The 24538-nt window shown below is 46.8% G+C and overlaps 2 protein-coding genes across 3 annotated transcripts in view; one reads left to right on the forward strand and one right to left on the reverse strand.

Annotated features, from left to right (window-relative positions):
- The window catches only part of Hcls1 (hematopoietic cell-specific Lyn substrate 1), a 24928-nt gene extending 12771 nt beyond the window's left edge, over positions 1-12157 (forward strand). For both annotated transcript variants that reach the window (XM_055625258.1, XM_055625259.1), the window contains exons 5-14: positions 1799-1909; positions 4401-4455; positions 7755-7865; positions 8443-8498; positions 9080-9149; positions 9714-9925; positions 10383-10499; positions 10947-11178; positions 11322-11384; positions 11580-12157. In XM_055625258.1, coding sequence (XP_055481233.1) covers positions 1799-1909; positions 4401-4455; positions 7755-7865; positions 8443-8498; positions 9080-9149; positions 9714-9925; positions 10383-10499; positions 10947-11178; positions 11322-11384; positions 11580-11713 — 1161 coding nt within the window. In that variant the 3' untranslated portion in view covers positions 11714-12157. The remainder of the gene's footprint in view (positions 1-1798; positions 1910-4400; positions 4456-7754; positions 7866-8442; positions 8499-9079; positions 9150-9713; positions 9926-10382; positions 10500-10946; positions 11179-11321; positions 11385-11579) is intronic.
- A 4190-nt stretch (positions 12158-16347) lies between these two features.
- Fbxo40 (F-box protein 40) lies at positions 16348-23536 on the reverse strand. The gene is made up of 4 exons (XM_055625236.1): positions 23532-23536; positions 22806-22835; positions 19016-21074; positions 16348-16792 (listed from the first exon to the last, which is right to left on the reverse strand). The coding sequence occupies exons 1-4, from the start codon at positions 23534-23536 to the stop codon at positions 16580-16582; spliced, it is 2307 nt and encodes a 768-aa protein (XP_055481211.1). The 3' UTR covers positions 16348-16579.
- Between the last annotated feature and the right edge of the window lie 1002 nt (positions 23537-24538).

Genomic DNA, 24538 nt, shown 5'->3' on the forward strand with positions numbered 1-24538 from the left:
TGTGTGTGTGTGTGTGTGTGTGTGTGTGTGTGTGTGTGTGTGTGTGTTTGCTGACCGGCAGGGGTGACCCCATTGCACAAGGTTAAAATAAACCTCTTGCGATTTTGCATTGATGAGACCTGGTCTCCTGAATTCTCTTCATCCCTTATGGAAATTAGGCTCATGCTGGGCCTAACATTAATATGTATACACACACATATGTGTGTGTGTGTGTGTGTGTGTGTGTGTGTGTGTGTGTGTGTATAAATTTTTTTTTTCTCCCTGATCTCAACACACAAGATATAGAAAAGAAAGTCAGGACATTGGAACAGCTGGCCTGTTTCAGCTCCTGGTGCACTGTGACCCCTTGTGATGGTTAGTTTTAGTTGTCAACTCAACACCATCTGGAACCACCTGAGAAAAGCGCATCAGTGAAGCACTGTCTAGATCAGGTTGCCCTGTGGGCGTGTCTGGGGACCATCTCAATCACTTTAAATGATCTGGGAAGACCCAGCCCACTGTGGGCTGCACTGTTCTCTAGACCTTGGTCCTTATTGTGTAAGTGTAGAGACAGTGAATTGAGCAGCAAGCACCCACGATTATTTCCTCTGCTCTTGGTTGTGGATGTGACAGTTCCTCCAAGTCCCTGCCTTGACTTCCCCAAAGTGAAAGACCCTAACCTGGAATTGTAGCAAAATAAAACCTTTCTCCTTTAAAGCTTCTTTTGGGAGCAGGTTTCAATCCTAGCTAGGCCACACTTAGACTGAAGAGACAGGGAACATTAGTGGAAAAGGAAAAATAGGAGATAGAATTGTTTGCTGCCTTTAAAGGCTGTGTATTCTCCCTCTACTGCACCTTCTCTTATAACCCTTTGGGGTTTGCTTATCGGATATCCTACAATCAGATATCTACGTTACGATTCATAACGGTGACAAAATTACAGCTATGAAGTAGCAGTGAAATAAATGTATGGTTGTGGTCACCACAACATGAGGAACTATATTAAAAGGATGCAGCATTAGTAAAGCTGAGAACCGCCACTTTACTGCATTATGTGATCGTATGTGTATGCATGTATTGTGTATGGTGCATGAATGTGTGCATGTGTGTGTGGTGGGCACAGCAGGATGTCAAATGTCTTCCTCTAACACAGCAAGATGTTAGTGTCTTGAGACAGATCTCCTGCTGAATGTGAAGCTCATCATTTCAGCTAGGCTGGTTTGGGGAAGGGAGCTCCCAGAATCCACCTGTCTCCACCCTCCCATGCTGGGGTTCTAGGTACAAGCAGCCATGCCTGTGCTTATTTTGTGGGTGCTAGAGATCTGATCTGAGGTCTTCACGTTGGCAGAGCAAGGACTCTTGCCTACAGAACCTCTCCTCGGCTCTTTAGTGATCTTCTGTGTATACATTGGAAAGTTCAGAATTCACTTCTGAACTTTGATTGTCCACACAAGTAAAATTGGACAAATATAGGTTGATGGAGTGAAAATGTTTGTCACGTTATCTAGTCAGTGTCTTCTGGTGTGCCCAGGCTTTGCTCATTCGTTTTGCTCTGTAGTTCCCCCATTGGAGCTCTCCTCTCCCTTCATCTCTGGCTGTCTCTTCTCTATCTTCTGCCTGCCAGTACATTCCTGGAGGTTTCTGAGCAATGGCTCTTTAGCGACATTATCCCCCATCATAGGTTCCTTGGCACCACTGTCAAAGGCAATGGATCTGACACAGAATGGAATTTCTTGAATCCCAACATCCATTTGCCATCACCATCTGTTTCTTGAGGTCATTCCACTTTGTTGTTCACTCCATCCCTGATTTTCCTTAGAGTGCTGTGGGCCACGAGTATGTTGCTGATGTGGAGAAACACTCATCTCAGACTGATGCTGCCAGAGGCTTCGGGGGCAAATACGGAGTTGAGAGGGACCGGGCAGACAAGGTAGGTGGCAGCGTTCTCCCTCTACCATGCTCCTTAAACTATGTGGACCTTACCAACCCCCAGCCCTAAGTGTAGGTCCTTGCTTCTCAGGTGAAAGACAGGAGAGTGGGCCATCGGTGTCTGGTGCTGGCACTGAGCTCGGACAGCTAGTGCTGGGGGCTGCATGCTGAACATCAAATTATCCATTTACATTTGGCAGGTCTGGGGTTCCTCAGGCCATTAGCAGAGAGAAGAGAGAATCTCCTACCTAAGCAAATAAACCAGTCAACTAATTAGGACCACAGTGCTTTGAGAAGGTGAAGGACTGAACAATAATCTGTGAAGCTGGAGTGTTGATAGAGACTCTTTTGTGCCCAAGAGGAATTTTAAAGAGAAAGCACACTACTAATGGAGGACAGGGTGGTGCGGTGGGAGGAGCAAGGATGGTGGCTTCCTGATGCTTTAAATTCTGCCTTACGATATCAACTTCGAATTCTCTTTCATGGTACAGGTTGGAGTCTCTTCTGAAAGGGGAAGTGACAAGGGACAGGAAGGGAGAGGATTAGGAAGAAGGAAAGGGGCAGGGAGATAAATAAGATGTGGAATGAGAGAGGAATGAGGTGGAGACTCTTTACACCTGGGTAAGAAATGATGATGAGGAGGAGGAGAATGAGGATGATGAGGATGATGATGATCCTCGGCAGTTGCTCATTAGGTAGGCCTAAATCCAAGCAGCTAAGTCAGCTAAGTGATAGAACAGTAATTGTTTTCACTGTTGGGGAAAATATACCCAAACAAAACCAAGGAAGTTTAAAGCATGCTGTAAAAGAAAAGGAAAGCAGAGAAAACATGTCTAGAGACAATAATGTCATGTGGCGCACAGATGGTTCTAGAAAGAAGAGAGAATTTCCTGCAATGTCTAGGCTTCTCCTGGTTGTCTCCGTCCAATCCCTTGCTGTTAGCTGGCATTTTACAAGCACAGATTGCATCACCTAAGCAACCCAATGCATCCTAGAAATCAAGAATCGGAGAAGGAGAGCTATTTGTCCACTGAGTAAAGAATCACAGGATGAGAACTGTGCACGCGGTCTACCACGTGTAAGAGGCATTGCAGCAGGACTAGCATGTGACACACATGCTAGAGCCAGAGCCCCCTGCATAATGTTGTGCGTCTGGAGAGGGAACAGCATCTGCTCTGCAGGGGTCTGGGTGTATACGCTTCTTAACAGTGTGTGAACAAAGCTTGCTTCCATTTCTTCTTGTGCTGGTCTAGGCAGGATGCATTTAGTGATTGTGTCATTTTAAATGACAGCAAGGATCTGACTGAGCAAAACACTGGTGGTGACCTTGGCAATTGCAGAGAAGAAAACCCACAGACCCCACAGGGCCTCATGGTTAGTAGCCTGCAGTGTAGTGGGAAGGGGGAGGAGTTAGTCTCCTAGCATGGAGTTTGCCCAGCTAAACCTACCTGGTGGGTTATCTATGGCCCACAGTGGGGTGAGGACAAAGTTGGCCTGCCAGCTAGGAGTTGGACCAGTAGCCTGCCAGAGAGAGAGAGAGAGAGAGAGAGAAAGAAAGAGAGAGAGAGAAAGAAAGAAAGAAAAAGAAAGAAAGAAAGAAAGAAAGAAAGAAAGAAAGAAAGAAAGAAAGAAACCAAAAACAGCAATGAGGGCATTTCTTCTGGGCGAGAGTCCCGGAGTAAACTGTCTTGCATCTAACGTGGAAGCACTCAGGGATTAGCCTGGCCTCATCCAGGACCCCTCTCCCTAGCTGTCCATTCATCTAAGAATCAGCTATCTTCTGTCTTCCCTCAAGTTCAAAATCATCCTTGTCTATCGAGGGAATCTGAGGACAGCCTCAGACATAGGGGAGCCAGAGAAAGAGGAGGGAGAGGAAAGTGGAGACGGAGGCAGGCCGAGAAACTAGTTAGTTCTTAAGACAAAAGCTGACCCTTACTTAGAAACTCATAGCTCCCATCCCACCAAACCTGTGTCTTCCATCCCTGTGGAGGCCATGCTGAAACCAGTGCAGTTCACTGGGAGCCAGGTGACTAGCCCATGTGCACACGAGCTTTCAGTTTACAAAGCCTTTACTACCCATTGCCTCCTTTTAGTCTCTGTGTGTGGCTTACTTAGGAAAAAAAGTGCCCCTTCTTTGAGTAACTCAGAGAAGATGCTGTAGATACCTTGCTCTGCTGAGCTGTTGTAGTATTTCAGACAGAGAGATTGTGGAGGGTGAGACACATCTAACATTTTAGAGACCAGTACTCAGTGACGTTAAGGAATTTCCCTCAAAGCTAAACAACTACAGGCAGGAAAAGTGGGGTTGCATCTAGAAGGTGTAATGTCCAGAGCCCACGCTGACTGCTCTGTGACACTGTTTCTACTTCAAACCTCCAAACCTAGCCCCGGGTCCCTAACGCTGCCTCTGGGACTGAGTCGAAAGTAAGGCTAAGTCAAGAGGGAGGAAGCAAAGAGCAATGACTAACGGTTTCTCTTTCCCTTCTCTGCAGTCAGCAGTGGGCTTTGACTACAAGGGAGAAGTGGAGAAGCACGCATCTCAGAAAGGCAAGCACCTGGGCCCCTGGCTAGCCAGCTTCCCTGCTCACAGCTCCCTGCTTCCAGTGCCACACTGTTCCGGACACTTTTCAGTTCCGCTTGGGGGCTGGCTTCTCTCTCAATTCATTCCGGGAACTTGATCAAGTCTATCTAACCCTTTCTTTTCCTGATTGAAGGGTCGAAGGTCCAATATTCTCCTTTGTTCTGGAATTTGTTATTTTTAAAACTTAACACATACGTTCAACCAAAATTTAAAATAACCACTATCTTTGTGAATAATATAGAAACAGTATTTTAGTTATACTCTTTCTACCATCTATATTATTGTTGTCCAGTATAGTGTTTATATCTTAGTTTCAAACATAAAATAAAATGGTGCTGGGCATGGTGGCACATGTCTTTATGCCTAGGACTTGAGGAGGGAGAGAGAGGTGGATCTTTGTGATTTCAAGGCCAGCCTGGTCTACATAACCAGTTCCAGGACAGCCATGGCTGCATAGAGAGACCCAGTCTCAACAAAACAACAACAACAAAACCTATATATATGGGGAGATTATATATATATACTAATATATATATATATATATATATATATATATATATGGACTACGTGTTTTCCATCATGGTTTTTCCCTTCATTATTTTGAAAACATTATTTCATTGTTTGGGGTCTCTCTCATGTCAGTCCAATTGTCATTTTTTATAGGTAATAGATGAGTTTTTTTTTAATTAAAAATAAAAGTTAAGCCAGGCCTGGTGGCACTGATCTTTGATCTTGGCTGCTTAGAGGACTGAGGCAAGAAAATGTCAAGTTCAAGGCCAGACTGGGCTACATAGTGGGTTCAAGGCCAGTATGGACGTTAAAGAAACTCTCCCTCAAAGTTAAAAGGGTCGGGGAGGAGCGGGAATGTAGGTCACTGAGCATTTGCCTGGCATGGATGAGGTTCTGGGTTAAACATCAGTAGTAAAAAAGTGGGCAGTATTAAAAGAAGGTGAGTTCTATTTATTTGTTTGTTTCTGATACTCGATTCTAGTTCTGTTTTTATTATCATCTGAGACTCTCTGCTTCTCTTCAGTCATGGCCTCTTTTCTGAAAGTTGCTAGGTTTTCCTCTTTCTCTACAGCTTTCTCTCTCATTCTTCGGGAACTCCTACAGGATGTTTGTTAGACCTTTAATTCCCTTCTCAGAGTTCCTCAATTTCTTTCTTCTCTGTTTCTTATGTCTTTGTTTCCCCATGCTGGATTCTGGGTAATTCTCTTAGATCCTTACGGAGTTCCCTAACTCTTCTTTTAACTCTAGTTAATTATATTTTTATAATAATTTTTATTTTTTTATATTAATCACAGGTTATTTACTCTGTATCCCAGCTGTATCATGCTCCCTTATTCCCTCCCAATCCCACCATCCCTCCCTCATCTTCTCCCTGCCCCTTTCCAAGTCCACTGATAGGAGAGGACCTTCTCCCCTTCCATCTGACCCTAGCTTATCAGCTATCTTCAGGACTGGCTGCAATGTCCTCTTCTGTGGCCTAGCAAGGCTGGTCCTCCCTTGGGAGGGGCCGAAGAGCCAGCCATTGAGTCAATTATATTTTAAACATACAGTTAAGCTTTTAATTTTAAGATCTTTTCCTCCCTGGAGGTTCCCTTTGGTTCTGTTGCAACACTGCCTTCTTCTTCCTGTGTCTTGTCATTATGGATCCTGCCCTCTTTAAGGAACTAACTTGAAATATACTTGCTTTAGCAGTGTTCGCAACCTACTGGCAGGGACCCAAACACCCTTTCACAGCAGTCGCCTAAGAAGATCAGAAAGCACAGATGTTTACACTACAATTCACAACAGTAGCAAATTTACAGTTATGAAGTAGCAACGAAAATAATTTTATGGTTAGGTTCACTACAACATGAGGAACTGTATTAACTGTATTTTTAAGTTTGCTTTTGCTTTTATTGAGTTCACTTGATGTAGATCTATTGAATATTTCTGTGTTTTCTTAGGTTGGTTATAAAATATTCTGATTTTTAAGAAGTTGTCCCATTTTTGTCTAGATAGCCCAATAAATTATAGTGTCTCCTTATTCTTGATGGGTGCTGGCTCTTCCTTGCTGTACCCTCTTGACTTTTAGAATGCATTCTTTCTTACCGTCTACTTTGTGTATTCATGCTGCCCCCCTCATGCTAATCTTTCCACGAATATCGTTTCTTTGCTTGTGCTTGCTCCTGTGTGTGAATGCACAGGCACGTATGTGCTCATGTGTGTCAGTGCTGATAGGGTCTTTCCTTAACCCTGGAGATCACCGAGTTGACAAGACCCTCAGCAGGTCAACAAGCCCAGGACAGCTTGTCCTAGCCTCTCCAGCTTCAGAATCACAGCCATACACTGGCACACCCAGCTTCTGGGTGCTGGGGACCAGAACTCAGGGCCTCATATTTGCCTGGCACTTTACTGACCCGTCTCCCAGAACCCACCATGTAAGTATTTGCCGAGGTCAGTATTTAAGTTAATTTCTTAGCTTAGACTTCCCGAATCCTATAATTGAAAAACAAAACAAACCTTATAATCCACAATTGGATACATAGGACTGGTGTTCCAAATGCTACTGGTAAAATTTCCCCGTGTCAAATACTGAACACATTACAAGACCCCTTGACATTCCCTGTACAAGTGAGCAGGATTTTCCTAGGTATTTTACAGGACTGGGCAGAACTCCTTTTCAGCTTCCATGCCCTTTCCCTCCCACTCTCGGTATAGACTTTAGAACCACAGATCCCAGGTCCTAATCCCGGCTCGTTACATTTTGACTTTAAAGCACTTGGGCTTTCTGCCACTGTCTGCTCACAGTCATCCTCACATTTGCATAGCTCTGACTCTTGTATTTCTTTCTGGAGCCAGCATCATATCCTCCTCCCCTACCCTCTTCCTCCACCCCTTCCTCCTCTTCTTGTTCCAGTTCCATCTCTTCCTTCTCCCTCTTCCTTCTTTCTGAGCTTCACTACTTAAAAAATTACTAGGTTTGGCTGAGATTTCGCTGTTTTCTGAGAGGTGGGCAGTGGAGAAACAACACAGAGCTCATATGTCTGCCTGTCATATTCTCCGTACATAGCCTTTCCTTGAAGAAGGGAAGACATTGAGGTAATCCCCTCGTCTTGGGCTGGAAGTCAGGGTGCTGTGCATGTTAAAGTAGCTCACCTGTCTTTGAGGCCCAAGCCCTTCCCTGCCCCATCACTCTGCACTCGTTCCTTCAGAAGTCTCTCTCTAGCCTCTTCCAGTGGGCTGAGGCTGGCCTCTGGGCCTTCCCCGTGTATTGCAGATTACTCTCGTGGCTTTGGTGGCCGCTATGGAGTAGAGAAGGATAAACGGGACAAAGCAGCTCTAGGCTATGACTACAAGGGAGAGACGGAGAAGCACGAGTCTCAGACAGGTAAGTCGGGTTGGGAGGAGGGAGGTCACTGGGTAGCAGAGGGCCCTTGCTTTCCTTCCTTTCTGGAAGCTGGCCTAGGGTCCCAGAATACAGAGGCAGATGAGGAGAGGAGGGGTGTGAGGGGCGTCACCTTGTGTGGAATGGACAGCAGGATTGGAAGCTGGGCAGAGAAGGGGCAAGGAAGAAAGGGGACTGGGGAAGGAGTGGAGCCAGGCTGGGTGATGGGCAGGAGGTAGCTTGGCCTGAGTCTCACACGCCAGTCAGCCTCAGGAAGGGACAGAGCTCTTTCCAGGGACACAGCAGGAATGGCTGGAGGGCTCACCTAGTTTTCCTATTTATTTCCTTGTGTTTTACCCTGGCAGTCACCTCTTTCTTCCTTCTCTCCCAATCTCCCCCACACTCCCAACACTTTTTCTTTTCTTTCCATCATCCATGTCTCTCTCTGACCTCTGGCGTTTCTTCCCCCTTTCTCTGACACCTTCCATACTCCTGTCTCATAATCCCCGCTGCTCCTGTACCTCCCTGTTCCCAGAATTCTCATCTCCTGCTTTCACTCTCAAATTTCTCTTTCCCACAGATTATGCCAAGGGCTTTGGTGGCCAGTATGGAATCCAGAAAGACCGAGTGGATAAGGTAAATGCGGAACACCATGGTCTTGAGAGTGTCTCTGTGGTAACGGGGATGCGCAGAGGCTGGCAAGGGAAGAGAGAGGCAGAAGAAAAATGGAACTCTTGGAGCTGGGTCCTGAGCCTGGCATGCTGGGTTTTAACACCTAAGGAGCATGAGTTCCGCACCCTAAGGTTTAACTGAGAAGAGCAGAGGGTGGCAGAGAGACAGAGAGGAAAGATGTGACATTTCAGTCATTTCTTAATCATATCTTAAGTCTCTCTCTGCTCCATAATATCACTGTCCTGTGTGTTCACCAGTTCCTTTTCCCACATAAGCACGGGCCTTGCTTCCTTCTAGGTAACTGGGCTGAAAACCATGAGCTTGTAAGTCCATTGGTCTTTCAAAAGGAGAGCTGAGCCCACCAATGGAGTTCTTTTACCCTTCTGTCATCTACCAGATAATATTGGAGAACCCGGTCCAACCATTGCTTACTACACGGCTATGGGCGCCCCCCAGGGTGGCCCTACCCCTGAGCACTGCCTTGTGGGTCAGTACCCTCTTGCTTGCTCACACTATAAACACTGTTCTTCTGCACTGTTCTTCAGAGTGCTGTTGGCTTCAATGAGATGGAGGCCCCGACCACAGCATATAAGAAGACAACTCCTGTAGAAGCTGGTTAGTCTTTGCGGTTCCTGTCTCTGTGGCCTCCAGCCTCCTTTCTTTGCTGGCTTTCTCTCCTCCCAAACTATCCCTTGTATAGCCTTGACTACTGAGATCAGCCAAGGAAATTGAAATCCCTACTCGCATAGTTCCAGATTCTGTCTCTTATAAAATTCAGACCAATGGGTGGCGAGGGGAGTGGCCTTAAGGAAGAAACTAGGGGCAGAGACACACAGAAGGAAGAGTAAGGAGTTACTGGGAAAGACAGAGAGAGTAGGCCCTTGGGATGGGGAAATAGGATGGTGGTGGGTAGAGGCACACAGGTTTAAAAAATATGGACAGAGAAAAATGCCTGTTCGGGAACTCTTTAATTTTGAGAGGACAAATGGTCTTTTGTCATATGGACTGTGGGCTTCAGTGCCGTAGGATCTCCAAGCCTTGTTTCTCCCCTCCTTGGTCTCCTTCTCATCCTCTCTCCTCCTGCATATTTAACCAAGTTCTCTCCTTTCCACAAGTACCGTCACCCCCCCCCCCATTCACGATCCAGGACACCCTTAATTTTTCTCCATCTGTGTGTAGCTTCCAGTGGTGCTCGTGGGCTGAAAGCAAAATTTGAGTCCATGGCTGAGGAGAAGAAGAAGCGAGAGGAGGAAGAGAAGGCGCAGCAGATGGCCAGGCAGCAGCAGGAGCGAAAAGCTGTGGTCAAGATGAGCCGCGAAGCTCAGCAGCCACCTGCGCCTGTGGAAGAGCCTGTAGTGCCAGCCCCGTTGCCTAAGAAGATCTCCTCAGAGGTGAGTGCCTGGCTATTGAGAGTCCAGGGTCTCTTTCCCAGACAGGCATCTCAGGGTCCCAAGTGATAGGCACAGATAAATAAACAAACAAACAAACAAACAAACAAATAAGGCAGGCATCCTCCTCATTGAGCAGAACCCAGTGTATGTGCACTTGGCCTCATGTAACCAAAAGTCAAGAAAAGGAAAGAAAACAAAAACCAAAAACCAAAGCCACCAAGATTATAGACTTTACCTGTTAGGGTCTCTATATTAAAATCTAAGACGGCAGGTCACCAGCTGCAATGGGTAGTCATTGTTGTACCAACAAAAGATGAAGGCACCAACACCTCCAGTGTGGGCCCATCTCGGGGGTTATATTGTACTGGACCATCAGGATGGGAGGGTGGTTCTTGGTGAGTATAAGAGAGAACATGGCAGGTGGGTGTGGTCGGTGCAGAGATGCCTTGTTCTTCAGGTCTGGCCTCCAGCAGAGACTCTCTCACCACCAGAACCTGAGCCTGTGAGGAGCCAAAGAGACCACACTGTACCTTCTTTGCCTGTGAGGCAGAGTCCACCACAGAATCCACTGGAGGTAAGCCCCAGAGCTTCTCTGTCCCAACTCATCTTCTCACGTCTTAAGAAGGAGGGCTGTTTAGGAGTGACCAACCATCCTGCTTGCCTGCTCTGGTTTTAGCACTGGAAGTCCTGCATTCCGGAAACTCCCCAGTCTTGGGCAGGCCTGGACAGCCGGTTTTCCTGGCTGTGGTAGCCCAATAGTGTGCTTTCGCTTTTATGTTCTCCTGGTTTTCCACAGCCTCTGCCTTGCTTTCCACAACCCTCCTCTCACACCTTGATTTCCCCTCCTGTCATTTCTGGGGAGTTGATGTGAGAGGGTGAGCATTTTAGGAGGCTGGGGAATGAAGAACAGACTACTCCTGAAGAAAGGCTTCCAAACGGCAGGGGAGAGGTTGCTGGTGAGGGTGTTAGCAATCTCATGAAGCCATCATTGAATCCCCCTGGTCCACACATCTCTCCTAAGGACAACGAAGAGCCCCCAGCACTTCCCCCTAGGACTCCAGAAGGCCTCCAGGTGGTGGAAGAGCCTATATATGAAGCTGAGCCCATGCCTGAGCCTGAGCCTGAGCCTGAGCTTGAACCCGAGAATGACTATGAGGATGTTGGGGAGTTAGATCAGCGGGATGAGGAAGCAGAGGGAGACTACGAGGATGTGCTGGAGCCCCTGGACACCCCTTCTCTGTCCTACCAGGCTGGTGAGTGGGGCGAATGGGGAGGGGAAAGCTCCTCCCAAATCTGGTCGGTTTGGGGACAGCAGAGAAGGAGGAGGACTCTCCCCTCCGCCCAACAGGATCTGTTTCCCTTCTCCGTGTTGATGCTAATATTTCTCATTATTCAGGATCGTCAGCTGGGGCTGCTGACTTGAGCACCTCTGCTGTAGCCCTGTATGATTACCAAGGAGGTAAGTTCGAAGCCACCTGAAGGGCCTGGAACACCTGGTGGCCCCTGATACGTAGGAAAAGGGGTGGATTCTTCGGGTCAAGAAAGGGCCCAGGAGACCAGGCCTGTTTCCTTCCCTGAGGCTTAGAATGGACACAGGGAGGCATAGAGGGGTTCCTGTGGGACCATCCTAATGTCTCCTCAACTTCCTCCCCAGAGGGAAGCGATGAGCTTTCCTTTGACCCAGACGATATCATCACTGACATTGAGATGGTGGATGAAGGCTGGTGGCGGGGCCGTTGCCATGGCCACTTTGGACTCTTTCCTGCAAACTATGTCAAGCTCCTCTAGAGACCAGAGCCCATTGTCTTCTGCTGCACTGCCTCCCTCTACCCACTCCGCAGTTCCGCTGCAAGGACCTGATAAAACAAGGGAAGCCTGAGGTTCTGGCAGTCCCCCCCCCTTCCTGCTTCATCAAGAGCTTTGGGTTGAACCAGCCTTCGCTCTGTGTCCACTCATCCCTGGGGGAGCTCATGGAATCATCTTTCAGCCCTGCCTCCATCAACAGCACTCCAGCTCCGCTCTCCTCCCTCTCGATTGACGGGATTCCTCATGTGCTAGCTTAGAGGGAAGCTCTCACTAGGCTGCCTGATCTGCCTGGTTATGGTTTTGCTCATTTTTTTTTTTTCCCTTCAGAGACAAATTGGAACTGCCCTTCTGTTTAGTCCTAAGACTAAAAATAAAGTGAGACTACGGCTCAGCTTTGTACTGGGCTAAGTGGTGATTTTAAACGCAGGCCTCCCTGGCCCTGACCTTCTGTCCCTCTCTCAGGTACACCCAGAAGACCCCTCTAACATGGCCATGAGGATGTGGTCCTCTCGTCACTGCCCAAATCCTGTGCCTTGGAGGTCCGGAGCTAGGCCTGTTCATTTTGCTGTAACTTAGCCCCAGTTCAAAACAGACAAGCCTGTAGCCTTAGTCAAGGTTTCTGTTGGTGTGATAAAGTACACGGCCAAAGGCAGCTTGTGAAGGAAAGGGTTTATTTCAGTCTACAGCCCTCAGGTCACAGTCCACCGCTGAGGGAAGTCAGGGCAGGAACTCAGAGCATGAACCTAGAGGCAGGAGCTGGAGCAGAAGCCGGGAAGAGTGCTGGCTTGCTCCCTATGGCTTGCTCAGCCCGCTTCCTTATCCCATCTGGAACCACCTGCTCAGGGATGGTATGGCCCTTGGTGGGCGGGGTCCTCCCCCACAGCAACCACTAATTAAGAAAATGCCCCACAGACTTGCATATGGGGGAATCTTACATTGGTACTTTCCCAACTAAAATTTTTCTTCCTATGTGTCTAGGTTTGTGTCAGTCACACTTGTGAATGTCATCAATATGGAATAATGGAGTCAGGTGACATCCAGATTAAAGTGGTTCAGCCTCTACCGGCTTTTGCAGTTGTATGAGGTTAGCTTCCTACCTGGGAAAACAGCCAGACCTTTTCCTCACTTGATGATTGTGTGTGTGTGTGTGTGTGTGTGTGTGTGTGTGTGTGTGTGTGTGTGCAGGCACACTTGTGTGTTCAGGTGTACGTGTGTTTGGCCAGAGGGCAACGTTGGCTGTCAATCCTCAGGAGTACAACCCACCCTTGTTAAGCAGGATTTCTCTTTGATCTGGAGCTCCCCAGTTAGGCTTTGCTGGCCAGGGAGCCCCAGGGAGCCTCTTGTCTCTGCCTCCTCAGGACCAAGATTGTCAGCAAAAGCTGCCACATCTGGCATTTCACATGGGTTCTAGAGGTCGAACTTGGGTCCTCATGGCTGGCAGGCAAGCACTGAGCCATCCCCCCCCTCTCCTGGCACATGGGAATTCTTTTTTTTTTTTTTAAATGGCAGAACATTTATTTTTTTTATTTTTTATAAATTACACTTTATTCATTTTGTATCCCCCCATAAGCTCCTCCTTCCTCCCCTCCTGATCCCACCCTCCCTCCCGTTTCTGCATGCATGCCCTTCCCCAGGTCCACTGATAGGGGAGGTTCTCCTCTTCTTTCTGATCTTAGTCTATCAGTTCTCGACAAAAGTGGCTGCATTGTCCTCTTCTGTACCAGGCCACATGGGAATTCTTGAGGGAGAAGCACAGATTAAAGGGTTGGGAGTAGGAAGGGATGGTTGCCCAAAAGAAAATAACACCAAAGAACAAATTTAGGTGAGGTCGAAGAGCGCCTAGGGCCTTGGGAAAACCCAGGCTTCCTGAAACCAGGACAACTGGAACCCATGTTCAGGAAAGGATAGATGGACAAAGTTCATGAGGCTTCCGTGTAGTCCAGAGTGGGAACGGGTAGGAAGAGATGAGGACATGCAGCTAGCCATAGTGAGTAAAACATGCCTCCCCAAGCACAATACGGGGACGAGGGAGGCAAAGTGGCCTTAACCAGCCCCAGCAAAGGCAGAGATGGAAGATGCTGGCATACAATCCAGGCAAAAGTCAGGGACTGAAGTAGGGCGTCGTTGCTTGATAGATATAGTAGCCAAAGCCATTAGCGGTATTGACATTGGTTTCAGCTCCCAAAAAAGGAAAGGCATTTGGATGGAAGTACTACGATTCATAGCTGAGATCACAGCAGCCCCAGGGCCTCTTAGAGGCGGCCCCACCTTTCTAGAGCTCCGCATAGTCTAGACTTTTGGTTGGCCTTTCTTCAAGACCAACACTGCTGGATTTTAATGATGACTTTTATGGCACTGAGTCATAAGTCTGTCTCTAGACCTAACTCACAAGACTTATCCCCTTAGCGTTTCCGTGTGCAGAGGAGGTTTTATTTCCTGTTAGAAAGATATTGGGGTTGCTGGTGTATAGAGATAAGTCATCGTAGATACACAAACCTGTGTTCTCCGTTTCAGTTTGATTTGGCATCACACGTCCATTAGGCTTGTACAGCGCTGTTTGTTGTTGCTTTAAACCTATCTCTAGTTCTCACCTTGCTTCCCATCTGACCTTTTCTTGTAAGACAAGCTTCCTTCTCAAGTCGCTATGCTGCTGAGGCCACAGGTCGTTTGGGGCTTACTCCTATAGCCTTCCCCTGCTGCATTCAGCTGCTTTGCACCTCTAGGCTGCCTGTCTTGAGGGTGATGTTGGTCACAGGTTTCCACTCATAGATGTCTTCCTGTCCAGGCTCTATGCTTGCAATACAGCCCTCTTCACCCTCCTCAACTACTCTTAAACTGAAGCCATGAGGAGCTATCTGGTTTCTCTCAAACCTGGTATCTCAGAAAAGGTCCCTTTTGCTATGTCTGTACTCTTCACACAAAGTGAGTGTATTTTTAGGGACCAGGGAGTGCCTGGGGTGTCTTGATTTCCTCCAGCATAAATTACGAATTCCCTTATTAAAATGTTTGTAGATGTCAATCATCTAGATACTGCCCTGAGATAGAAACTGGGGGAGGAAAGTGTGTCCTGACTGCTCTCCTGGGCCAGGTCGCCTCCAGCAGTGTGGCTTATGGTGGCAGAGCCATGTCCTCTGGCCCTCCCTGTGTCTCTGCAGTTCCTGGCTTGTGTATCTAGATTACTAGATACACAAGAGTTCATGGTTTGAACTCCCCTCTTTCTCTAATAAGAAACCCTGAGAGGCTTTGAGAACCTCATTCTACCCTGTGGTAAGAACCAGATTCCAAATGCACCAAACTGATGCCAGAAGAACTCGTTTCCCTTTTGCCCATCTCGTTGTTTAGCTGTTTTCGGTTACTTATATTCACTGGATAAAAATCCTAGAGAACCCTCTTCAGTTTTAGAAAATGATGACTCACAAAACAGTGGTAAAACACAAATGAAACTCTAAAGATTCGGCATAGATAATAGCATTGTGTTAACAATAGCACGAGAGGAGTAAAGCAGAGAATGAGCACACTTTCAGTATGGACTTGCTCTGCTGCCTTCAGGACCCTTTGCAAAGGCACCAGCTTCTTTATCTCTATCAGCTTCTTCATATACACCATCTTCTTCATCTGCATCAGCTTCTTCATCTGCATCAGCTCTGAACCATGGTCAAGACACGAATGCCCAGACACCAGCTCTCTTACTGGCGAGGCTCTTTCATCATTTGAATTATTGGCTGTCTGATTCCCTGGGATGCTTGCCTTCCCCTTTCCTTTAGCTTGAGAACTTTTAGGATTGCTGGAAAATGGTCCCAACTGAGGGAAAGGAAGCTTAACCTCAGATAAGTTATGTTCCTGGTTTCACGTTTCCCTAAAGAGGGCAGGGAGGACATATTACACTGTGGCCCAGGGACACAAAACCATATTGGGTAGATCAGCTCCATCTGGCTCTCAATTTAGCATCATCACATGTTTAAAACTTATTTAGTAAACAAGTAAGAGTTGCATTGAATTATGGCCACCGAGTAGCTGTGTGAGATCAGATTTGTCACATTAAAGAGTGAGTGCATCCTAACTTACCATTGCTGGTGTACCATCCTTTACGACAGTGGCTCTCAGCTGGGAGCTACTTTGCTCTTAGAGACCTTTGGCCTTTTCTTCATTCGAAAGATGTTCTTTCTGTGTGTTGCCAAAACTTTGTACAACAAGCTATTCTGCTTTGTCCTGTGGTGTCCTTGAAACTGCTGGGCTTACCCAGTGTGGTCTATTCTGTTGGGTTGCCTTGAAACTGCTGGGTTTACCCAGTGTGGTTCATTCTGTTGGGTTGCACTGAACCCATCTGGGCTTTGATATGGTAGGGTGATTTTTAAAAGCCCTCAGTTGTCAAGACAGACAAAGCTTTAGAACCTTCCAGCTATGTTCCCTCTACTCAAGATACCTTGGGAGAACACTGCACCTCAGACAGTGTCCTTGTATTGTCTACTCCAAGAACTTGAAGGTGGTTTATGAACTGGACAGCTCAATGTAGAATCACAGTCTAAATTGCTTACAGAATTAAGGATTTGGGTTCATTTATTGAATAGCTTTAAGTTACTTATTTTCTCCCCAGTCTGATCTATTTTAGGAAATGAAAATAAGAAAGGAATAAGATAAGGATATAGTGAGTGTGTGTTTGTGTGTGTGTTTGTTTGTGTGTGTCACTATCATACAAGCCATAGCTCAGAAAACTACTCTCCTAGTGTAGTTGGTAAGGCCTGAAGGACTTCACATTCTTTAGACCCAGTGAAGCAGATACGCATCCTGAAACCATACTGTCCTACTTTCAATAACTCTGAGAAGCCAGGAGCCGTGGTGTGCAAATCTTTAGGTGTGTCTGCCCCGTGGTCGGGCCCTAAACGTGGACACTAAGCTCTTCTGGGCCTGCTCTTGGGGCTGGCACATGCTGGTCAAACGGATCGGGTCAGTCTTGTGCTCCACAATGTTGAAAGGACAGGCTTTCAGGTGTTCGGACATGGAGGTGACGTCGTTAAACTCCCAGCTCTTGATTCTGGAGAAGAGGCTGCTGAACTGCCAGATCTGTCAGGAGAGAGAAGCTCACAGGTGAGCGCAGGCAGTGAGCCCTGCCTGCTCAGAGGTGGCACAGTCTGGACAGTGTGTGAGGTGGCTCTGTGCCCCTGCGTTCAGCTTCCCCAGTGCCCAGAGACTGTTGGGACATTCATGAGTTCTTTTTCCTCCATCTAATGTCTAGAACCTTGCTAATTAGTAGTCTTCCCAGCCAGCTTTGTAGTTGTTTGTGACGCCTGATAGCAAAATGACTGACACACCCCTTCCTCAGCACCCCTGTGAGCAGCAGGTGTTAATTCTAGACACACAGTTTAAGTCGCCATGATCACACCTGGGACTCTGCTCTGGAACTTGGACTGAGGAAGCTGGGGTCTGAGGAACCCAAGGCACCTGCCAGAGACACTGAAAAAGAGCTAGCTTAGAATGCAGCCAGAACTGCAGAACTGAGGAGACAAGAAACAAAGGTCATTTTTGAGATGCTAGATTAAGCCTTACCTGGAGCTGTTGTCTTTGGATGTTTTTGTTACATAAGTTAATATATTTCTTTTACATATATTTATGTACCTTTATGTTTGTTTTCTAAGACTCAAAATTACAATATCCTAGCAAAGAAGGGTCTTATTAGAATAAAGACCTCAAAGGAGATTTTGGTGAATATGGCATTCAGTCAAACATTGATATTTTTAAAATATGGGCTGGGGTAGCAAAGTTACCTGTTATGAGAGTCTGAGGTTGGACACACTGATGCCCTTTTGGCCTGACTGCTCTACCACCATATTTGATCATTGTTCCTGGGCAACTGTTATCCATTTTATTTAAAAAGCCACTTTCATATGAGTATCCTTTAGCCTCATGTAAATTCATTCTCCCTTTCTGCAAGGAAATTAGCCTGTTCCAAGTTAGATCCCAAAGTGGACCAGAAATATTTGAATTTGGGGCAAATATGAGTAAAAAAAAAAAGTGAGGATTTTTTGTTTGTAAATTAAATTATTGACATCTGATTGCGCTTGAGAAAGATATGTGCTGGTCTTAGATTACTTCTAGAGGCAGTACACAGTTCTCACAAATGTTTATCACTAATGTGGTTGGTGACAGCTGGTCCTTAACACACAAATATAGGCATAGATACATAAGAGAGTCTTATAATTATTTTTCCAGGAGGACTGCTTAATGAATAATTAAGGAAAATATACAGGATACTTTGGATATAATTTATAAAAATAGATACAAACTCTAAATCCTCCCTACCAATTTGTGAAGATCCACCTATTAGGGACAAACACAACAGTGATATTAATGATGTAAATAGACATCTTATATTCATATTATCAACACGTTTGCCATGGGAAAAGATACTACAAACACTTTCAAGATAATGGATTAGATGTCTTACTTCTGTAGAAGTTGTAACTCTGTGAAGATGACTCAATTGAGAAAAGGAACATGGTTTAACAGAAGGAAAAGATTATTTGCGTTATATACTGCAGTGTTTTATATTAAATAGGCAATGCGGCCTTGGGAAGTCAATGAACCAAACTCATATACGATTTCAAAATAAAACCTGTGTCTAAAGGTTTGTTGGCATGAGATTGAGATGAATTTGTTTATCTGTTACATCAATCAGAGTCGAAGCAGGGAGTAAGTGATACACTTGAATGGGGTGTTTGGGGTTTTTTTTGGGGGGAGGGGGTAAGATTGAAGGAAGGGGATGGTTTACAAATCTGGAGGCAATATCCAAAGCTAGAAGCCTAGAGTTGCATGGAAAGAGGGAAGCTGTTCAGTAGAGCCAGAACAAGCAGCTGTGTAGAACAAGTCACCTGGTGTGGACGCCCACCTGGTGGAGGGGCATAGCCACTTTGTGGTGTCTTGAAGGGGAGGGGTGGGCTGAGGAGCGTGGACCCTTCACCACTGAAACATTCAGGCTGGATTAGTCTAACGAGAAGCTGGAGGGCAGGGGAGCCAGCTGAGGCAAGCTGCGGAGAGAAGTCTCTGGTGGAGAAGGGTGGAGAATAGAGCCAGTGTGGAATGAATGAGTGAGCAAATGAAAGGCACGCAAGGCTCATAAGCAGGCACTGGCATCTGTACTGCCGAACATGTTTATATGCCTTTCCTGCTAGACTGAGCTTGAGAGAGTCTTCTTTCCAGCACCCTTCCCAATGCCTGATACAGCACTTGTCCCCAAGAGAGCTCTTAATAAATATTTATTGAATGAATGAGTGACAAATGTTTACTTGCCTGACTGTGGACTTTCCAGGAGGTGCCTCCATGAGAGTACCTCTTCTTCTTCCATTGCAAGAGGACCATTCCTCTCTCTTGCAACAAAGTGGCACAGATGTTCCTCATCAGTACGGACACCTGGGACAGCTGGGACAGACTGATGCTGTCCAGAAACCCAGCAATGTATTGTAAAACTTCCAGGGGCAGGCTGGTTAGAGAATGCAGGCTTTTCCCACCGTGGCCGGGGAGATGGTCGCTCTTCCGTCCTTCACTCAGCTCCGGTGCAACCTCTGGCTTGATGGCAAAGGTCTTCAGCTCCTGACTATAGATCACTTTCGCTTTTTGTCCAGGGGGGCGGAAGTGGTTCTGAACAAACGTGCATCCCAAGTAGGCCAGCGGGCATCGATGCTGGAACCAGCCGTTGAGACACGACTGAATGTCTGTGTGGACGTTCTTGAAGTGCAGGGGAAACTCATCCCTGCGGAAGAATTTGTTGCAGGTGAAAGTGAAAGCTGAGCTGCTTTTATTGTGTCTTCGGGTCACACACTCGCTGTGGAGCTCGACGTGCAGGCCCCCGGGTTGGGCAGCGCCTAGGAGGTCGGCCAACACCGTGTCCGAGGAAAACTGCTCCGGCTCGAAGTTGTATGTTTGGGTGGCAAGATCCATAAACAGTCCATCGATGCTCCTGGATTCAGAGATGACGTGGCCCTTGAGTTCCCTTTCCAAAGCACACTGGAGGGTGGTCTTGATGAGATCGGACTTGGGCAGGTCCTCCACAGAGATGCCCAGATCAGAAGTGTCCACGGCCTTGTGTTCGCTTGGTCTGCACCTCAGCATGGCGTCTCCCAGGCGAGCTCGCTTCCCGCAGTAGCTCACGGGGATTTTGAAGGTGTAAACCGTCTTCACTTCTTGGGCCTCGAGGTTGCCGTAAACGAAGTCTCGCTCCTTGGGGGTACAAGCGGGCATCTGGCCGAAGTGGATGAGCATCCGCCCGTTGTGCACCAGGTACATGTTATAGTCCTTGGCATCCACGGCTGTTTTCAGTCTTTCCAGAACACCATCTTGCCAGGGGGCCAGGCCTGTCATCTCTATGGCGGCGGGAAGATCCTGGGGCTTCTGGCTTTCCTGCGGTCCCCTCCCTTCCGCAGAGCCCTCAGCGCGCCCTGTGCCACCATCACCGGGACGCTGCCCCTTCCCAGCCGCCTTCCCGCTCTTGTCTTCACTCTCGGCCGAGGAGCCTGTTAAAACGGAGGCCGCATGCTCCTTGCTGAACATGCTTTCCCACTCGCCGAACCTGGCCAGGTCCATCCCTTCTTTGGTTTTCGCCAAGGCGGCTCGCTCCTCCTGACTGAGCTCCATCGCTTGTCCGTCGGTGGCCGGCAGGCCACGGTGTGGTCCCGGCCTGCCATCCACTCCCCCCGCCGCGCCCCCAGTCTCCTCCCAGCTGGTGTCACCGTTCACGGCTGGCTCCTCCTCGGTGGCGTCTCTGGTTTCTGGGAAAAGATCCACCATCTTCAAGGATCTGAAGAGCACCTTCTGGTCCCGGAGGGCCAGGGCTGTGTCCAGACACTCCTCGCTGGGGGTCTCTTTCATGATGTTCTCGTGAAGGACTGTCTCCGAGTCCACATTTGGCCAGCGATTCCATTCCATGGAGCAGCAGACCACGCTGGCGGGGCACGCCTGCAGGTGCTTGGCCAGCCTGTGGCGCGCCATGGAGAGCGGGCAGCCGTACTGGGAGTTGAGGCAGGGGACCTGCTCTAGAGGGCAGAGGAGCGCATGCTCCGCCTCCTTGCACATGTGGAAGGTAGCGCCACAGAGCAGGCGGCAGCTTATCACCAGGCAGGAGACGCTGGGCTCCACCGGGACGTGGCAGTGGCGGTTGACACACCCCTCACAGTGCCTGTGCTGAGCAGGCGGAGGCCTGCGTGCCCGGCCCTGGACACAGCGGGGACAAAGGCAGAGGAGACAGGTGAGTGGGGGAAGGGGGGGGGGGGCTGAATGCGCTCCTGCAGTGAGTTTTAAGGTCCTTACCTTCTGTCTCTTTAAGACCACCTTGGCAACCTCAATGTACAGATAACTGGGAGCACAGAACTTTGGGGGAGTCTTTTTAGCAGTTCGTGCTATGTAAGTGGTGTGTGTGTTTAAAACGGAGCCCGAAGATCTGGCTGTAAGACTACATTTGACAGCTATTATTTTCAAACTATGTATTATGGGTGATTTGTAACACATTTATAATACTATTGTCTTAGGGTCGCTATTCATGTAATGAAACATCACATCAAAAAAAAAAAAAGTCGGGGGGAGGAAAGGGTCTCTTCAGCTTATACTTTCATGTCATAGCTCACCATCAAAGGTCAGGACAGGAACTCAAGCATGACAGGCACCTGGAGGCAGGAGCTGATGCAGAGGCCATGGAGGAGTGCTGCTTACTGGCTTGCTCCCCAATGGCTTGCTCAGCCTGGTGTTTTATACTACCCATGACTACCTGCCCAGGAATGGTGCCACCCATGATTAAGGAAATGCCTTACAGCTGCATCTTACGGAGGCATTTTCTTAATAGAGTCTCCTTTCAGGATACTGGGGTTCAGTGGTTCTCAACCTTCCTAATGCTGCAACCCTTTAATATAGCTCCTCATGCTGTGGTGACCCCGACCCTGAAATTACTTCATTGCTACTTCATAGCTATAATTTTGCTACTGCTGTGAATTGTTGTGTAAATATCTAAGATGCACAATACCTGATAGGTGACCCCTGTAAAAGGGCTCTGTGACCCCCAAAGGAGTCGTGACCCCCAGGTTGAGAAGCACTGTTCTAGCTTGTGTCAAGTCAACATAAGACTAACCAGCACAGCTATGAATACAATTTTGCACTTTGTTTTTTTAAGACATGAGACTAGATTTTAAAAAAAAGTACCTTAACGTTTCTTAATCTCATTGAATTCCAATTTACCAATATTTCTCATTATGCTTATTACTTTTGTGAAATAATCTCTTCTAAAGATTAAAAGAAAAGAGGACATAAAAAGTGGAAAGGGTGGATGTAGGAGCCTATGGGGGAAGAATAAATATGATCAAGATGTGTTGCATAAAATTCTTTAAGAACTAATTAAAATATTTTAAAATTTATGCCTAAGGTCATGAAAATATGCATTTATATGGCTTCTGGAGTCTTTGTTTCTTTTTTTTATTTTCCATTTTGATCTACAGTATATTGAGATTATATTTTTGTATATAATGTAATTCAACACCAAAACAGAATTTATTCTTTGCCAACTTTCTTCAGAGTGAAGGTGAATGTGACGCCCCTGAGTGTGAGTGCACGGCCATTCATCTAGCCAGTATTCCACAGTACCTTCCAGGAGGTTTTGTTCACGTTTTCCCGGCTGACATCTAGCTCTGGACATAGGCCACTGTAGTATTCAGTAATACTTCCTAAATGAAGGGGCCGTCTGCCACTTAGGTTATTGTTGGCATTTTTAATATTTTATCTTTAGTTTAAAAATAGTATTGACATTGCACAATAATTCAGTAGATATTACAATGGCTACTGACTGCACCAGAGTACTTTACATCTCTATCTCATCATATACTCATTCTATGTGTTTAGCAATTCATTTTCAGTTTTTCACTAAGAACTCATTTGCTCATGAATGTTCCTCAACACTGCCTTCAGTCGGTGTCTATTTCTTGGAGATGAATATCATTAACCCACACAGCCACATCTATAGACATTGGCTTGGGCTCTGGGATAAACGGAGTCAGACCTGGAGCTTTACACAATGAAGCTCCAACAAAATCCTGATACTTACCATGTCTTCCCAACTTCTGGCTTCTTAAGTCTAGGGGAAATATGAAAATATGAATTATCACTAAAGGAAAGTATTTAATTATTTATAGGATCTGGGGCCAAAGAGACTTCACATAGTCTCTCATTTAATTCTGCTCACCACCTTGGTTGGAGTTGCTTCATTTTTCGGTCAAGAAAGTGGAGACTTGAAAAGCTAAGTAACTTACCCAAGTTCATTCATCTGCTAAGTGTGGAGTCAGGTTTCCGAGTCAGGCCATGCTGGCCCAGGCTCTTACAATGATGCACTGAATACCTTCAGTTACCCATCCAGCCCCAGTCTCCTCTGCCTCCCTATGGGGCTTCTCGTCTACCGAGGCGCCACCTTGATGTTCAGCTTGACCTGGGGCATACCTATCCTATGCCATTCATCTAGTGTCTACATCTGTGCTGGGGCTAGGTCAGGGGTCAAACCACCCAAACTCTAGACGCATGCTACAGTGGGGACAGAACAGAAGCTGTTCTGCCTTTGGGCGAATTGAAGTTACTCAGCTTTGGTTGCTTGCGTCTATGAGAAAATGTGTTGCAGTATCTTCTCTGTTCTAAGATGGGAAAGAGATTTCTGTGAGCTCGGTTCAGTGGAGTGGCCGGGAGACCAACTGCATAGATTTGTCTCATAGCTCTACAGGCCAGTAGCTATGAGGCTTTGGGAACACTTCTTAAGCTCTCTTAAATCCATATCAATACCCACCCCATAGCGCTACTGAGAGGGATAAACAATGCATAAACATTTTAGGACGATGTTCATGTAACCTACATATTTGCTCTTATAAAATAAGTATTCTTTATTTCATCATAGTGCAAAATATATTTTACTACACAATATATCAAAGCAACACTTAGAATTTTAAGTAGTGTCAATCAATTCAATTGAAAACAACATTCTATTTGGGCAAAGACAAAGTATACACAGGATAAGTGAGACAGGCAAGTGAGTTTCCACCTCCTGTCTAGGGAATCAGCAGGACAGTTCTAGCTGTGTGTTCATCTGGGGCAAAGCTGGGAGGCTGGTGCTCAAACGTCAGAAGGAACAGAACTTTATTTTTTATTTATTTAGCATTAGGTAATTTGTTGGGGGTGATTTCTCTCCCATTAATTCTTTCAATGTATACAAAAGGTTAACAAACATATACAATAAGCAACTCACTACGTACCCCTACAACAATTGTTAGCCAACCTTGCCAGTTTGTGCCTCCTCTTGGAATGATTTTGTCTTGATCTGATTATCCTGAACCCTCATTCTAGACCCCACCAGGCTCACTGAGTAATCATGGAGGAGCATCCCATCCCAGGGTGCTCCACTCTCCTGCCACTCTAAACCAGAAGACAGATATGAATCTGCACCTTGAACATCAAATAGGCTGAGGGTAGCAGAAAAACAGGGTATGGGAGCCAGAAAGAAGCTGGACAGAGTCAGAGGGCTGAGAGGGTTGGGCTGCATTAATGGCTGAATGTTATGCCCACCAAAGTTTCTAATGCTGCAATTTAATCACTAATGTGATCATATTTGGAGGTGATATCTTTGGGAAGCAATTGGATCTGTAGAGCATGAGTGAAATTGGTGCCCTCATAAAAGGGGTCTGGGAGAGAGGACCCTCATCACTTCTGTCATATCAGCACATAAAAGAAGACAGCTGTGAAACAGCATGTAGGCCCTCAAAGCACAGCAAATCTGCCATAATCTCTACCTTGGACTTC

Source organism: Psammomys obesus, unplaced genomic scaffold, assembly GCF_907164565.1.
Source record: "Psammomys obesus unplaced genomic scaffold, mPsaObe1.curated_primary_1811, whole genome shotgun sequence".
Taxonomy (NCBI): Eukaryota; Metazoa; Chordata; class Mammalia; order Rodentia; family Muridae; genus Psammomys; species Psammomys obesus.

Coding starts and splice junctions, on each gene's coding strand:
- Fbxo40 (XM_055625236.1), bottom strand. Junction 21,075..22,805: donor CCAGAAGTTGGGAAGACATG/GTAAGTATCAGG, acceptor CTGTGCTCCCAG/TTATCTGTACATTGAGGTTG. Junction 16,793..19,015: donor CCTGGAAAGTCCACAGTCAG/GCAAGTAAACAT, acceptor CTCTCCTGACAG/ATCTGGCAGTTCAGCAGCCT.